Source organism: Mustela putorius, unplaced genomic scaffold (genome assembly GCF_011764305.1).
Source record: "Mustela putorius furo isolate JIRA1106 unplaced genomic scaffold, ASM1176430v1.1 tig00003853_pilon_pilon_pilon, whole genome shotgun sequence".
Lineage (NCBI taxonomy): Eukaryota > Metazoa > Chordata > Mammalia > Carnivora > Mustelidae > Mustela > Mustela putorius.
In genome coordinates this window covers 64420330-64435189 of record NW_025422005.1, presented here as the reverse complement: position 1 = coordinate 64435189, position 14860 = coordinate 64420330, and the positions used below count along the sequence as shown (strand labels likewise).

Genomic DNA, 14860 nt, shown 5'->3' with positions numbered 1-14860 from the left:
AGCGCAGGCAGACAGAGTGGCAGGCAGAGGCAGAGGGAGAAGCAGGCTCCCTGCCAAGCAAGGAGCCCGATGTGGGACTCGATCCCAGGACGCTGGGATCATGACCTGAGCCGAAGGCAGCTGCTTAACCAACTGAGCCACCCAGGCGTCCCTCTACTGCATTTTTTATTGGTTTCTACTGAGACAGTGTTTTTCTTCATATTGTACCTTTATCACAATTTGATTCTGGTTTGACTCTTTATAGCCTGTAAAAGTCTGTTTCCTTTTCTATGTAGCCATGTGTTAAATAAAGAAAGATGGAAACAAAGTTCTAATAGAAGTTTTAATTTTTTAGGTTAAAAATTCTCAGAGTCTTAACCATTCCTCACATCACATCTCCACAATAAATGGCTGGTGTGATCTTGACAAATTACTTAATCTGCCTTGGTTTCCTTATTTGTTTAATAGTGATAATGGTACCTATCTTATAAGTTTATAGTGAGAGCTATGTTATCATACTTAAGATATATAACGTCTGGCTTATAGTCTATACATTCAGCAAATGTTTGACACTGTTGTTATTTCTTACTACATTCTTTCTCATCTACCTTGTCTCTTCATGAACCTGTCTCTCTCTCTTAAAGCAGAGCTAAATATAATAGCAGGTGTGATATGACCAGCCTACGAGAAGTATAGTGTTTAATCCCTCCATTAATTTGAATTAAAGTTTTTCTTTTTTTAATTCACTGTAGAGAATTTCAAATATACAAAAAAGCAGGCTAGGATGATACACCACACATACCCATCCTCTAACCCCAGCAAGAAGTCCAGTCCTATCCATTCACTTCCATACAGTTTTCTCCTTCTCTGGTGTAGTTGTAGCTCCCCTGTTATACCTAAGTCCATGCGTGATTTGTTTTGATAGTTACCAAAGCTTTAAGGATAGTACCTTATTCTCTTAGTAAATAATTATCAAATTAACGAACAAATGAGCCTTGTCTTGGTTGATGTCTGGATCAGTTTTTAGTAGTTTGCGTTTGGAGGTGAAGTGGATGGGTGGGTGGGATTGAAAATAGAATTGTCTGTATCATATTGTTTTTTTTTCCTAGTTTTGTATGATTCCTTCCATTTCTGCGTAGGAATATATGTGGTAATCTTACTGGTAAAATCTCTGAGGACTCAAAAGAGTACTCAAATAATTCAAATTAGCTGGTCTGGAAGACTTGAGTTTACCACTTTCTTACAGTCTTTTTGCTTATTCTGGACTTTACAGTGTTTATATAGGAATTTCAATTTGTTAATCATTTATCTTGATTAAAGAGAAGCAAATAGAGTTTGAAGAGTTCTATTTTGTCATCTCTGTTGAAATAATTTAAGTACAGTAAAAATTGTTACAGTTTATTGGTTTCAGAGAGAGGCCTTTCTTCCCAGCATCAACAACTGACTATAGCACTTTTTTCAAGCCTGTGCTTATTTTTTCCGTAACTCTGTTCTTACATGTTCCTTATTGTGCTTTCAGAAGTTTGCTGGAAGTTTAATAGACTCATAGTCATTTTCATATTAATGATATAGAAGTATGTAAATCTTGCTTAAAACAGAGATCAGTCATAAAGACACCGTGAGAAGTCTTTGGTTATTCAGCTAGTGGAGAAGGAGTTCTGGAGGTGAAGTACGACCGTTAAGAGTATTGTAGAGAGGATAGGTTCTGGTACTTAGCTCACTACCGTCATGCTAAGATTGTGTCTCGGTGAGCCTGCCTCATGGGAACAGCCAGCACAGACAGGGACTCTGCACTCCATACACCTCACAGATGGGGGCTTCATGGAAGTGGGTTTAGACCTGACCTCTGTCACTTACCCAGGAGTGACTTGGTATGGTTCCTGCTTTCCAGTTCTGCTCTAACTTTTAAATGAAGTGTCTCTAGCTTGAGAAGAGTCTTACCCTTTAGTGTTACTAGTTTTTACCTTAATTATTATAAACATTTCAAGAGCAAGAATAAGTATGTTTTAAGCAGGGAGCTGGCAAAGTGTCCTGATAGAGAATGCTATGGTGCAATTGTGCCGTGGCTGTGAACCTCAAAATTGCATTGTTTTTACCTTGGAAAGTTCTACTTTGCTGACTTCTGAACTTAGAAGATTCAGTATTCTTTTTGACTGCATAAGACATGTCTATTATTTGTTCATTCAGAAATAATTTATTGATCACCTCTATGCTGGGAAGTATGCTGCACACTGGATAAACAAAACTGAACTTCTTAGATGTGTTTGCCATTATGGAGTTTACAGTCTAGTTGGGAAAGGCATTGAAATTTATTTCAAGGTGTAAAGAAAAAATGTGCTTTATCTATATGTTAAGGACTTAACCACTTACTTTGAAGTGAACTTGGAGTGACTTTTTATTCTTCTTGCAAAGTGTATTTGAACATTGAGGACTTCAGGGCAAACATATTTCTGTATGTGTATTATATTTCTGAAAACAGACATTAGTCAGAGAGGCAGGGCAATTTGAACCAAAAGAGAGAGATAAAGAGAATTAAAGATAATGACAAATAGCAGGTTTGTGTGGGTAAAATTTTGTGTTGTGCTAAGCAGATCTTCGCAGGTAGGGAGTAAGTAAGTATCTTTAAGGCTTTTCTCTGTTAAAAATGTTCAGTACTTAAGAACTGCTTGGAAAGTAAATGTCCTGTAGAGTAGAAATATAATAGAAAGAGCAAATGAGAACCATGACACCTGAAATCATGTCTTAATTATTTGACAGTTTGTTTAAGTCTGGGCAAGAAAATGTACCTCAGATTCCTTATTACAACAAAGTACAACAGAAGGGCTGAATTTGCAGATCCCTCCTAGTGCTAAAACCTTACAATTTTATTTTTTACTTAGCAGTTTCTTAATGACTTGTTGGAAAGTCAGGCTACCCTCTTATTTTCTGTACTTGTTCAGGTTCAAGAGTTAAAAACTTAAGATGGGGAAATAAGGCTTTGCTTTCTCTAACTGATATTTTCTGACTAGGTACTTCGTAACTCAGGAAGACCTCATTTATTCCCAGTAATATGTTTTACTAAACTCTTTCAGGTAACTTTAAAAAGACTGTGTGGCTTAATAGTAGATCATGGCTTGAACTCAGTTTTTATTTATTGTTGTTACTAGGAAATTTTAGTGAGGTATTTTTCTTTGTCTCTGTAGTTATCAGAGACTGTTACAGACGATTGCTGTACTTGAAGCTCAGCGTTCTCAAGCAGTCCAGGACCTTGAAAGTTTAGGCAAACATCAGAAAGAAGCACTAAAAAATCCCATTGGATTTGTGGAGAAACTCCAGAAGAAGGTATATATTGAGCACTTTCTAAGATTTATTAAGATATATTTGGTAATAACTTGATTTTTCTTTTAATATGGATATACACTTTTTTAAATGTTTAATTTTTTTCCCTTCTACTACTAACCGTACTACTGAAGGAAGGATATTGCCTTTCCTAAGCACCACCCCCCACCCCACAAAATATACTCTAATGAAAATAGCTGGGAGGTTTAATTGGATATTTATATTAGGAACTTGATGTTCCATTCCCTAGCCATTTTTAGGATCTTTTCCTATTACCTTTCCCGTCTCTGGTAAAAACGAAAAGAGGGTTTTCCTTCTTTACTGACTTCAAGATTAATAAGGCAAAAAGAAAATATACTTCAGGATTTATTCACTGCTTAAGTTTTGAGGTACTTTTGTAATTTTCCATATAGCATGATAAAAAACATTGGTGATAAAAATGAAAACTATTTTAAATGTCTTTAAGGTTGCCAAGTCCATGAGGAGGAAGTATAAATTTTACTTAATTTTGTAATGTTCTTTACTTTGGTGTAAAAATTCCTTTTTTCTTTTTTCCTTAAAACAGAACTTTTGTATTTAACAGTTAACCATTTGAAAGTGATTCATGTTTTTATAACTTTTTTGTGGGTAATGCAAATGCATATTTATACTGTAGTATGTATCTTGAATTAGGCATTCACTAATTTAATAAATTTGAGAAGCAAAATATTAATCAGCATTGTGTGAAAACATTAATACTGAGAAATTATAAAAAAGAAACTTCGTATTCACCTTAAAAAAACAAAACAGTAACAATGTAGTTATTAGTTACCATTTTTTAATGAGTCACAAAAGTGGTCTACCAGGTGTTGAGGGAACAGCCCTGGGGACTTTGTTTCCTTTAGTTGTATTAATTTATTATTTGCATTTTTCTAGCCATATTATTTACTTGGCAATCACTACTTTCTCTTCATGCTTCAGAGCGTTGAATATCATAATGAATATGGAATTTATAAGTTGCTTTGTTAAAACTTCTGAACTTTTTTGACCCTATATACCCTCTCTATACTGTGAGTCTGCTTAGGTGTTTATTGATCTACATTGCCATAATTAAACATTCCTAGTACAAAAAGATTACAGTACTTACAGTGGTTACTTAAAATTGATTCCACTAAAATAGGTGATAATAGTAAAGTTATTATTAGTAAACAAATTTACTTACCTTGACCTTACTTTGGGCAAAAAAGATGCAATTAGGCTTTTTTATACTAGATTGGTATGCAGTTGGTTATTTGTTGGTTTTCCATTTCCAGGTTTAGTTTAGAACTGAATTTCTTTCCACTTTATCTCAGAGATGTGATATTGACCTTCTTAACAATTTTTAACCAAAATGTATGCAATTACATTAAATCCAGATACTTAGTAATTGTGAAAGACTTACATTCCTTGGAAAGAAATTTTTGTCCAGGACTTAATTTAAAAGTTTGATTTTTGCATTGTGTGTGTGTGTGTTATATACAGGTATTTTGACTTAATGATGGGTTATGTCCTGATAAACCCGTCTTAAGTAGAAAATACCGTAAATTAAAATGCATTTAATACACCTAACCTACTGAACATCATAGCTTATAGCTCACCATAAAGGTTCTTTGAACGCTTAACATTAACCTCCAGTTGGGCAAAATCATCTGACACAAAGCCTGTTTTATAATAAAGTGTGGAATATCTCATGTAATTCATTGAGTACTACACTGAAAGTTTTAAGAAGGATGGTTGTATGGGTACAGAGTAGTTGTCAGCGTATAGGTTTTTTACCTTTATGATCCCATGACTAACCAGGAGCTGTGGCTTGCTGCTACTGCCTAGCAGCACGACGGAGTATTGTACTACATATCACTACCCTGGGAAGAGATCAAAATTCAAAATTTGAAACATGGTTTCTACTGTATGTGTCACTTTTGCACCATTGTAAAGTTGAAAAATCCTAAATTGAACCATTGTAAATTAGGTACCATATGTACTTAATTTACTTATTTCTTTAGGTTTACGGTACTAATTAAGTTGTTGACATGTGATTTGTTTGTTTAAGTGGACATTTAAAAACTCCTAATTGAAATTAAGGAAACTTGTGGTATGTATTGGTATGTAGAATGCAAGGAACATTTAAGGCTTACTCGCATCCTTTGATATTACTGTTACTATTTTAAAAGAGAGTCTTATGCAAAAGTTGAGCCAGTCTAAGCTGTGTACTATTATGATGATGGTGATAATATATCATAAGCAAAATAAAAATTAAGAATTCTGAGGGGCGCTTGGGTGGCTCAGTGAGTTAAGCCTCTGCCTTCAGCTCAGGTCATGATCTCAGGGTCCTACCATTCTGCGAGTTCTTGACAAAAAATATAAACCCATTATGTAACCCAGATCCCTATCTAAAGATATTTATTATAATCTGATTTTAGTAATTAAGACAACTAATGACATCTCTAAAGATGGTTGGTTAAGTAACTGAATTCCAAGTTGATTCAGTGTGTAGTTTTGATACTCAGGATGTCATAATTTTTTGTATATGTGATAAGAATTATATATGTGAAAGTAATTGTTTTATGAATAAGTCATGAACATGGGGGTATATTTAAAATGAGTTCTATGTGTCAAGTCTCGTCTTTTGCAGTCAGACACATTTCATATGCTCTTCTTAAAGGTAAAACCTCTCTTGGTTATTTATGTTTTAAGTGTATTAGTTACAAAGTGCAGTATTCTATATAGTTCAGCTTTAAAGCTATATCTAAAAATAGTGCTTATGTCTTATCAAATTCATTCTTCTTCTACTTGCTATCATTTTACTCTTTAATGTTAAGACTGTATTAACTTAATTGGGTGTTGGATTCAAACAGTGAACAGAAATGCCTAGGTGATGATAATTTGGATTTGGAGTCCTCTGAAAATTCGGCTGTAATAGATAATTTTGAATTAAATTCAGACTGTCACTTTATTTTTTTTCTCCCAGGCTGATATAGGGCTTCCATATCCACAGAGAGTTGTTCAGTTGCCCGAGATTGTATGGGACCAATATACCAATAGCCTTGGGAACTTTGAAAGAGAATTTAAAAATCGTAAAAGACATACTAGGAGAGTTAAGCTAGTTTTCGATAAAGGTAAGAAATTACATGGTAAGAATTTAAATAGAGAAGTATCTGGCAGTCTCACTTTGGTAATCCTATACATGGTCTTCTTTTTAGTAGGTTTACCTGCCAGACCAAAAAGTCCTTTAGATCCTAAGAAGGATGGAGAGTCCCTTTCATATTCTATGTTGCCTTTGAGTGATGGTCCTGAAGGCTCAAACAGTCGTCCTCAGGTAAACAGTATAAAGCTTTGGAGCAGGAAAATTGGAACTATAGACAAACTATTTTAACATTTCCTGGTTTATATTCTTAAAATTTAAGCAGTCTTTCATTGAAGATAGTGGGGACATGAACTTTGAAGTTAAGAGAAATCTGGGTTGGAATCCCAGCTCTGCCACTTACTAGCTGTGGAATGTCAGTTGACATTTATATTAAAGCCTCCAAGCTGCAGTTTTGTTTTGTATGAAATGGGATTAATATTACCTGTGTTGTAGAGTTATGTGAGGATTAAATGAGTAGTGCATGTAACATAGTCCCTACAGTGTGTGACATGTACCCTTTTATCCTAAAAATAAGAGGTCTGTGCAGTGTTTTTTAACCAGAATTTGAGTCCTGGCTTGCCACTAGTAGTTAGGGTGGGTTCAGAATGGAAGAGTAACGTTTCCTTTTCTTTAAGATGAAGTTGCTGTCATCTGTATTATAGGATTGCTAGGAGTATAAAATCCAAGTGAAATAAAGGAAGGTGAAAACATTTTGTAAACAATTTTAAAATACACATTAAATAATAAATTTACTAAAATATTTTGAAATTAATTTTAAAAATTCCATGATATGGGGGGGTCTGATAGCTTTGTTAGTTAAGACCTGCCTTTGGCTCAGGTCATGACCCCAGAGTCCTGGGATTGAGCCCCACGCTGGGCTATTTGCTCAACAGGGAGCCTTCTTCCCTTCTCCCTCTGCTGCTCTCCCTGCTTGTGCTCTCTTTCTCTCAAATAAATAAAATCTTTTAAAAAAATGTAAGATGTGTTTTCGTTAGCTACAATCAAATGGTAGTCTTTGTTATTTTTGACAAAAGCCCTATTTTATATACAGATGATAAGAGGACGCCTTTGTGATGATACCAAACCTGAAACATTTAACCAACTGTGGACTGTTGAAGAACAGGTAATGTTTCTAAATTGTGTAGGTTAAAGAAAAAAGGTTCAGATTAGAGTCCAGATTATGACTAAAGTGTATATTGTTGTAGATGATCCTTCTTAATTAAGAACTGAAAATATTAAACTTATACCTGTATACTTTTTTTCCACACTTCAAGAATTTTGGATTCTGAGAATATATGAATTGAGGATGATTTTTAAAGAAGGAGTCTGGGTTATAGGAAGGGGATTGAAAAAGAGTGAAATGGGTGGAATAAAGTGTTCATAATATAGCTTTGAAGGAGAGAAAGACCTGGGGCCACATAAAGCAGTGTGTCAAAGTGAATTCTTGTTTTTATTATGGAGGGAAGCTGACAAAGCCACGGCAGAGTATTCTGTTACGGTTTGGCATGTGGCTAGGATTATTCATGGGTAAGGTTTGAGACACATCTCTTTTTCATACAAGGATTAACTCCAGAGCTATAATGAGTTCAGCAGTTTATGAGAAAATTTAGGAAATTCATTTCAAGCATCCAGATTATTCTGTATCTTCAGAACTGTGGGACAATTTAGGGGATAAGTAAGAATTTAAAAATCAGATATTTGAATGGAACACCACATGTGGAAAGGAGGGAAAAGTCCCTTTAAATGTTCTGTCTAAATCCGAATGAATTTAGATATTTTTGTCAAATCTATAGGGGCAAACCCATACATAGTCTAGCAAGAAAAGATGGTCAGTGGAAATCATTAAGATGTATAAAGTATTAATTAAATTTGGGGCAGGTACTGTGTTTTTACTTAAGTGAATAGAAAATCTTACAAGGTTTTCCATAGATTTATTCTCTAATCTCATTTTTCCTGTGAAGTCTTAATTTCCTTAATGGAAATTTTTCCTACTACGAGGATTTCTAGTAACCTAACCCCAAAATTTGGGGAGGGAGATAGTTGAAAAGGAAGTGTGAATGTATTTATTAATTTATGTAAATATATTTATTTATGGCATTCAGTATTAAACTTTCTTAAATTTGGTCTTCTGTTTCTTAGAAAAAGCTTGAACAGCTACTCCTGAAATACCCTCCTGAAGAAGTAGAATCTCGACGCTGGCAGAAGATAGCAGATGAACTGGGTAATAGGACAGCCAAACAGGTAATTGAGGAGATGGTCCCATATTTTTGGCAGGTTTTGATAGTTTTTTGGTGAAAGATAGTGCAGCTGACATCAAATCTGCTACATCATTTTTTAGCTACACAATGCTGTAATACAGTTTTCTATTTTTTTATTTTATTTTTTTAAATTTCTGAAACCGCTTGAGATAATTCTGTTTCAGTCACTACTGAAACATTAGAATGTAATGTAACTTAGTGTCTCTTGAATGTTTAGTGAGTTGTATACTTTCTGGTTAGACTATGCTGATAGATTTGTAACATATATAGGAAGTATTCTTTGTCTTTCTAAAAAAGAAATCTATCAGTTTTTTTCACATTATCATTGAGGTTAATAGATGTATTTTTAATGGTATGAGCATAAGCATTCATTAGTAGAAAATATGTATTTGGCTTTGGAGTCAAACATATTTCCTGTACTTTAATGATTTTTTTGCTCTAGATTTTAAAATATAACTGTGTTTGTTGGCAGTTTAAAATTATTTCTAGATTTATGATAAATTTTAAGTTGTCAGCATTCATTAAGATACACAGGTATATTTTAATTTTAGAAAAATATTGAGGTATTACATGTCTTGTGATTATGTTAAATGACTTGTCATATTTCCTCAGGTTGCTAGCCGAGTGCAGAAATATTTCATAAAACTAACTAAAGCTGGCATTCCAGTCCCAGGCAGAACACCAAACTTATATATATACTCCAAAAAGGTAAAAAAAAAAAAAAAAAAAAAATTAGAGAAAGTAAACTTTAGACTTTAGATTAAATTTAAAGTTAGAATGCTGTGTAAAAGTGTAGGCATTTATCAGAACAAAGTTGTTTTATTTTTAAAATCTGACTTACTCTAATCATTTTGTTATACTGGTCATGGACACAGGGTAGGATTCTGTTATTGCTACTCCATGAAATCGAATGACCTTTATGTTCATTATTTTCTTAGAAATACTTGAAAGATGTAGATTAAATGTATATCAGAAAGTCCTTTGTGATGTTAAAAATTTTAGGGTATTTGACTCTTCATTAAACACAATGAGTTTCTGTTTTTAGATATGCTACATAAATACAAAAATAGAAATGTTTATTAAAATACACTATTTAATCCTCACTATAACTCTAGAATTGTAGGTGGTATTACCACTTTCACTTGCACTTTACTAATAATAGTTAAAACATTCAATAACAGAATAAAGCTATGTCAGGTACTGTTCTAAAGCCCTCCCCCCCTTTTAAAATTTTAATTAAAATGGGGAAGAGGGAGAAGGGGGGTTGGGGCAGAGAGGGAGGGAGAGAGAGAGAGAGGATCCCAAGCAGGTTTCATGCCCAGCCTGGAGCCTGACATGGGGATCGATCCTACAATCCTGAGATCATGATCTGAGCTGAAAGCAGGATTCGGACACTTAGCTGACTAAGCCACCCAGGCGCCCTTACAATGTTTTTATAGATGAGAAAACTAGGCCTCAGCAGACCTGGCTGGCTCAGCAGGTAGAGCATGTGACTTGATCGCAGGGTTGTGAGTTTGAGCCCCTTGTTAGGTATAGAGATTACTTTAAAATATAGCCTTAAACAAACCAAACCAAAATAAAAAAAACCAGCTAGGCCTTAAGGTAAATGGAGTCAGTTGAGTCTAAGAACCACTGATCTCTGATTCTGATCCCAGGCCTTTTCTACTATTCTCTGCTACTCTTTACAGTGAAAAAGCTGTTACCTTCTCCTGCATAGACCACTGCATCAAACTGTAGCCAGTATTTTGCTTTAATTGCAAAAACTAAAGCACACAAATGGCCTCTTTTATTTCCTGCTATTTCCTCTCCACCACCACTGCCACCCTTCACATGAGAAGGTAAAGGCGTATCTGATGCTCTTAACCCTTCTCTATTATGGCTTCCTTATTGTTTTATGTGATTTTACATTAAGAATATTGTCTGTACAGCTCCATGTTTTACAAGTTTTGTTTATCATCTTTTTACCAAGTTTTGGAAGCTTGTTTTAATTTGTCAGTTGATATAAATATTTTGGATTCCCCCCAATATAGCATTACTTGTATCAAATATGTAGAGTTCATCTTGTAACTTTGGAATGTTGGAACCTTGATATTTAATTCAACAGCTCTAATTTTGATGGTTAATTTCCAAGTTAACTTTAGATGTGTTGGACACCTTATATTTTCACAGCTAAGACTAGGAATGATAAAGGAATACTAAAGAAACCTAAATGTTGGGGCGCCTGGGTGACTCAGTGGGTTAAAGCCTCTGCCTTTGGCTCGGGTCATGATACCAGGGTCCTGGGATTGAGCCCCGCATCGGGCTCTTTGCTCAGCGGGGAGCCTGCTTCCCCCTCTCTGCCTGCTTGTGATTTCTGTCCATGAAATAAATTTTTAAAATCTTATTAAAAAAAAAAAAGGAAAGAAAGAAACCTAAATGTGTTCCCTCCTTTGGGTGCACTGACTTTTAAGTTAGCATTTTAATTATAGCAGTGTAGCCCAGCCACTGACACAGCGATTCTTTCCCATGGTTAGAGTTTGAGTTTTGGAACAGTGAAATGATGGTTCTGCCAGTAGCTGAGGTTATTCTTTGTGGCTGTACTGTCTGTGAAGAGAGGCAGTCTATACAGTGGTTTGAGAGTGAGGGCTTTGGTCCCTCACAGGCTTAGTTTGTAATCTTGGTTCTACCACTATTAGCTGCAGCACCCTGAACAAGAAACGTAACCTCCATCTTTAAATTAGAGGTGATAGAGGAGTGCTGTGAGGATTAGATGACATTGACGTACAGACGCCTAACAGTGTTAGATAGGATTTTTAGACATTCGTCGTGTTGTGGAAGTGTTTTTTACTTGATTGTTTATATCTGGCTTAGGCTGTGTCATCCTCCCTGATCTTCTGTAAGATGTCTGTAAGAGGAGTGTTCAGCATTTGAGTATCAAGAGTATGATCAATGCTGGGGATCCATATACAAGCTAGATAGCACGTGATCTGTTGTACTGTTGTTGGGATATTCCCCCTACATTTTTTTTTAATCTAGTTGTGCTTTTAAAATTCTAGGTAATATAGAAAAAAAAAAAACAACCACATAAGACTATGCTGAAGAATAGAGCTGAAATCCTTTTAATAGACTTGGAGGGAAGTAATAGTTATATTTGAGCATCTTTGATTCTTTTCATGATTTTCCAATGTCTCAATTAAAAATTTTTTTTTCTTAGTCTTCAACAAGCAGACGACAGCACCCCCTTAATAAGCATCTCTTTAAACCTTCCACTTTCATGACTTCCCATGAACCACCAGTATATATGGATGAAGATGATGACCGATCCTGTTTTCATAGCCACATGAGCACTGCTGTTGAAGAGGCATCAGTAAGTTACCTATTTATATAAAATGAATATTTATCTATGTGTTATTCAGATCAGGGTACAGAATGAGAGCACCAGAATTTTTAAATTATTCCTACCCTTCAGAGAATGTTGGTTTCTTTTAATTGCCAGTCAGATTTATGGGCTTTTTAAAAAACAATGTATTGTTTTAAAAAAAAAAATACATCGTTAAATTATTATATATTAATAATATATATCATTATATATTTAGATATAACATGTAAATGAGAGGAAACTTAAAAACATGCAAAAAATAGAATAGTATAATGAAATATATATGTACTATATATAATAATAAAAGAAATTTTTTGAATATATGCAAAAATAGAATAGTATAATGAACCCACATGCATCTGTCACCCAACTTCAATAGTTACTAGCTTGTTGCAATCTTATTTTCATCTGTATTTCTTACCCACTTCCATCCTGGGTTATTTTGGAGCAAGTCCCAGACATAACAGAATATTATTACCATGTTTATAAAAAGGTAATTCTTTATACGATCAAACATGTGCTCAGTTCACATTTCCCCAGTCATAAATTACAATAGATTTCCTCCTTTTCTCCTTCCCTTCCCACCACCCTTTTCTCTTAGGACTTTTTTGTTGAAAAAGTCGGTCATTAGAATTTACCACTGTGTATATTTTGTTTGCTTCTCCTTGTTGTCATCTCTTCTGTCTTTCTATTCCCTGAATTTTTTGTAAATTGATAGTAGGTCTAGATAATTGGTGTCACTTAGAAATTCTGTTTTTCTGCTCCCTGGATTTTCTATAAATTGAAAGTAGGTCTAGATAATTGGCCAGATTCAGATTTGTTTTTTATATTGTTTTTTAAGACTTATTTATTTGAAAGAGAGAAGTGGGATAGGAGGGAGAGCATGAGCACAGGGTGTAGGAGCTGAGTGGGAGAGTTTTAAGTAGATTCCATGCTGAGCATAGAGCCTGATGCCAGGCTCGATCTCATAACCCTGAGATCACAACTTAAGCCAAAACCAAGAGTCAGACTTTTTAAATTTTTTATTTATTTATTTTTTATTTTTTGGTAAAATTTTATTTATTGGGGCACCTGGGTGGCTTAGTTGTTGGGCATCTGCTTTTGGCTCAGGTCATGATCCCCTGGTATTGGGATCAATCCCCGCATTGGACTCCCTGCTCAGCGGGAAGCCTGCTTCTCCCTCCCCATGCCCCCTGTTTCTGTTCCCTCTCTCACTGTGTCTCTGTCAAATAAATAAAATCTTTACAAAATTTTTTCTTTACATTTATTTGTTTGAGAGAGAGCACAAGCCAGGGTAAGGGCAGAGGAAGAGGGAGAAGCGGACTGCCCGCTGAGCAGGGAGCCTGGACTCGGGGCTCTGTCCCAGCACTTAGAGGTCAGATTTGTTTGTTAGGGCAAACAGGACTACTTAATGAGTACTTTCATCAATCTGTTTGTCTTTTTGTTTTTCGGACATAGTAGATTCATTAATTCATTTGATGTTATAAAATAGTGATAGTCTTTCATTTCCTCATTATTTATTTGAGAGACTATTCTGTGAAGTAACTCCCTCTTCATCAACTTTTGATTACCTGAAGGTACATATGGAAAAGGCAGTATAACTGCTTGATTGTTCCCTTTATTTTCTTATTTTTAAAATGATTGAGGGGCACCTGAGTGGTGCAGTTGGTTAAGCATCCAACTCTTGATCTTAAGCTCAGGTCTTAATCCCAGTGTTGTCAGTTCAGGTCCCTTGTTGGGCTCCATGTACTTTATAAAAAAAGAAAATGAAGTACTTTATTTAGATTTGGAGTTTAAGTGGAGGAACTCAAAAGAAGTGGTAGGTTGGCATTAAAGGATGAACAAAATTGAGCCAGGTGAGGAGTAGATTAATATATGTAGTAGATTGAATTTGATTTAACTTTTGTTTGGTTGATTTAATTAATTAATTTATTTATTTTAAAATGAGAACCAGTTTAAATCAGTCTAATTATTTTGAAATAGCTATTCAAATGTATATTTATGAAGTTACTAGTGGTAAAATTTACAGATTTCAGTTCTCTTCAGAAAGGCATTATCTAGAGAGAGATTATGATTACATGTATGTACTTCCATACACTTTTAAATCTGTACACTATTTTAGCCTCATATGAAATTAGTCATAGTATTTCCCCTTTAAGCAAACTTGAAAATAATTATAACAAGGAGCTCTGTTTATGGGTATTTAAAAAAAATTTTAATTGTGATAAATACATAACAACCTTTAATTTACCATCTTGACTAGATTAAGTGAATAGTTCAGTAGTGTTAAGTACACTGACATTTTTGTGCAACCAGTCCCCAGAACTCTTTAATTCCTGGAAAACTGAAACTTCAGAACCATTTAACAGCACCTCCCCATTGCCTCCTCCCAGTGTCTGGCAGCTACCATTCTACTTTGTTTCGATGAATTTGGTTACTCTGGGTACCTCAGAATCATGCAGGTTTTGTCCTTTTTGGCTGGCTTATGTCACTTAACATAATGTATTCAAGATTCCTCCATCTCATAACATGTATCATTGTTCTTTTTAAAGCTGAATAATATTTTGGGGTATGTATATACGTTTTGTTTATTGGTTCATCTGTCAGTGGTACGTTTTGCTTTCATCTTTTGGCTATTGTGAATAATGCTGCCATGAACATAGGTGTACAAATAGCTGTTAAGAGTCCCTGCATTCAGTTCTTTTGGGTATATACCGAAGTAGAATTGCTGGATCCATATGTTAATTCTCCATTTAAGTTTTGAGGAACTGCCATACTGTGTTCTGTAGTGGCTGCAACATTTTA

The 14860-nt window shown here is 34.8% G+C and overlaps 1 protein-coding gene across 9 annotated transcripts in view; it reads left to right on the top strand.

The window, feature by feature from the left end:
- Positions 1 to 14860, top strand: part of ZZZ3 (zinc finger ZZ-type containing 3) — a 120251-nt gene that overhangs the window by 97994 nt on the left and 7397 nt on the right. For 7 of the 9 annotated variants that reach the window (XM_045064737.1, XM_045064734.1, XM_045064733.1 and 4 more), the window contains 7 exons: positions 3162 to 3300; positions 6284 to 6431; positions 6516 to 6631; positions 7491 to 7562; positions 8579 to 8680; positions 9310 to 9405; positions 11891 to 12043. In XM_045064737.1, the coding sequence (XP_044920672.1) occupies positions 3162 to 3300; positions 6284 to 6431; positions 6516 to 6631; positions 7491 to 7562; positions 8579 to 8680; positions 9310 to 9405; positions 11891 to 12043 (826 nt within the window). The remainder of the gene's footprint in view (positions 1 to 3161; positions 3301 to 6283; positions 6432 to 6515; positions 6632 to 7490; positions 7563 to 8578; positions 8681 to 9309; positions 9406 to 11890; positions 12044 to 14860) is intronic. The other 2 variants (XM_045064735.1, XM_045064736.1) reach the window with 2 other exon arrangements.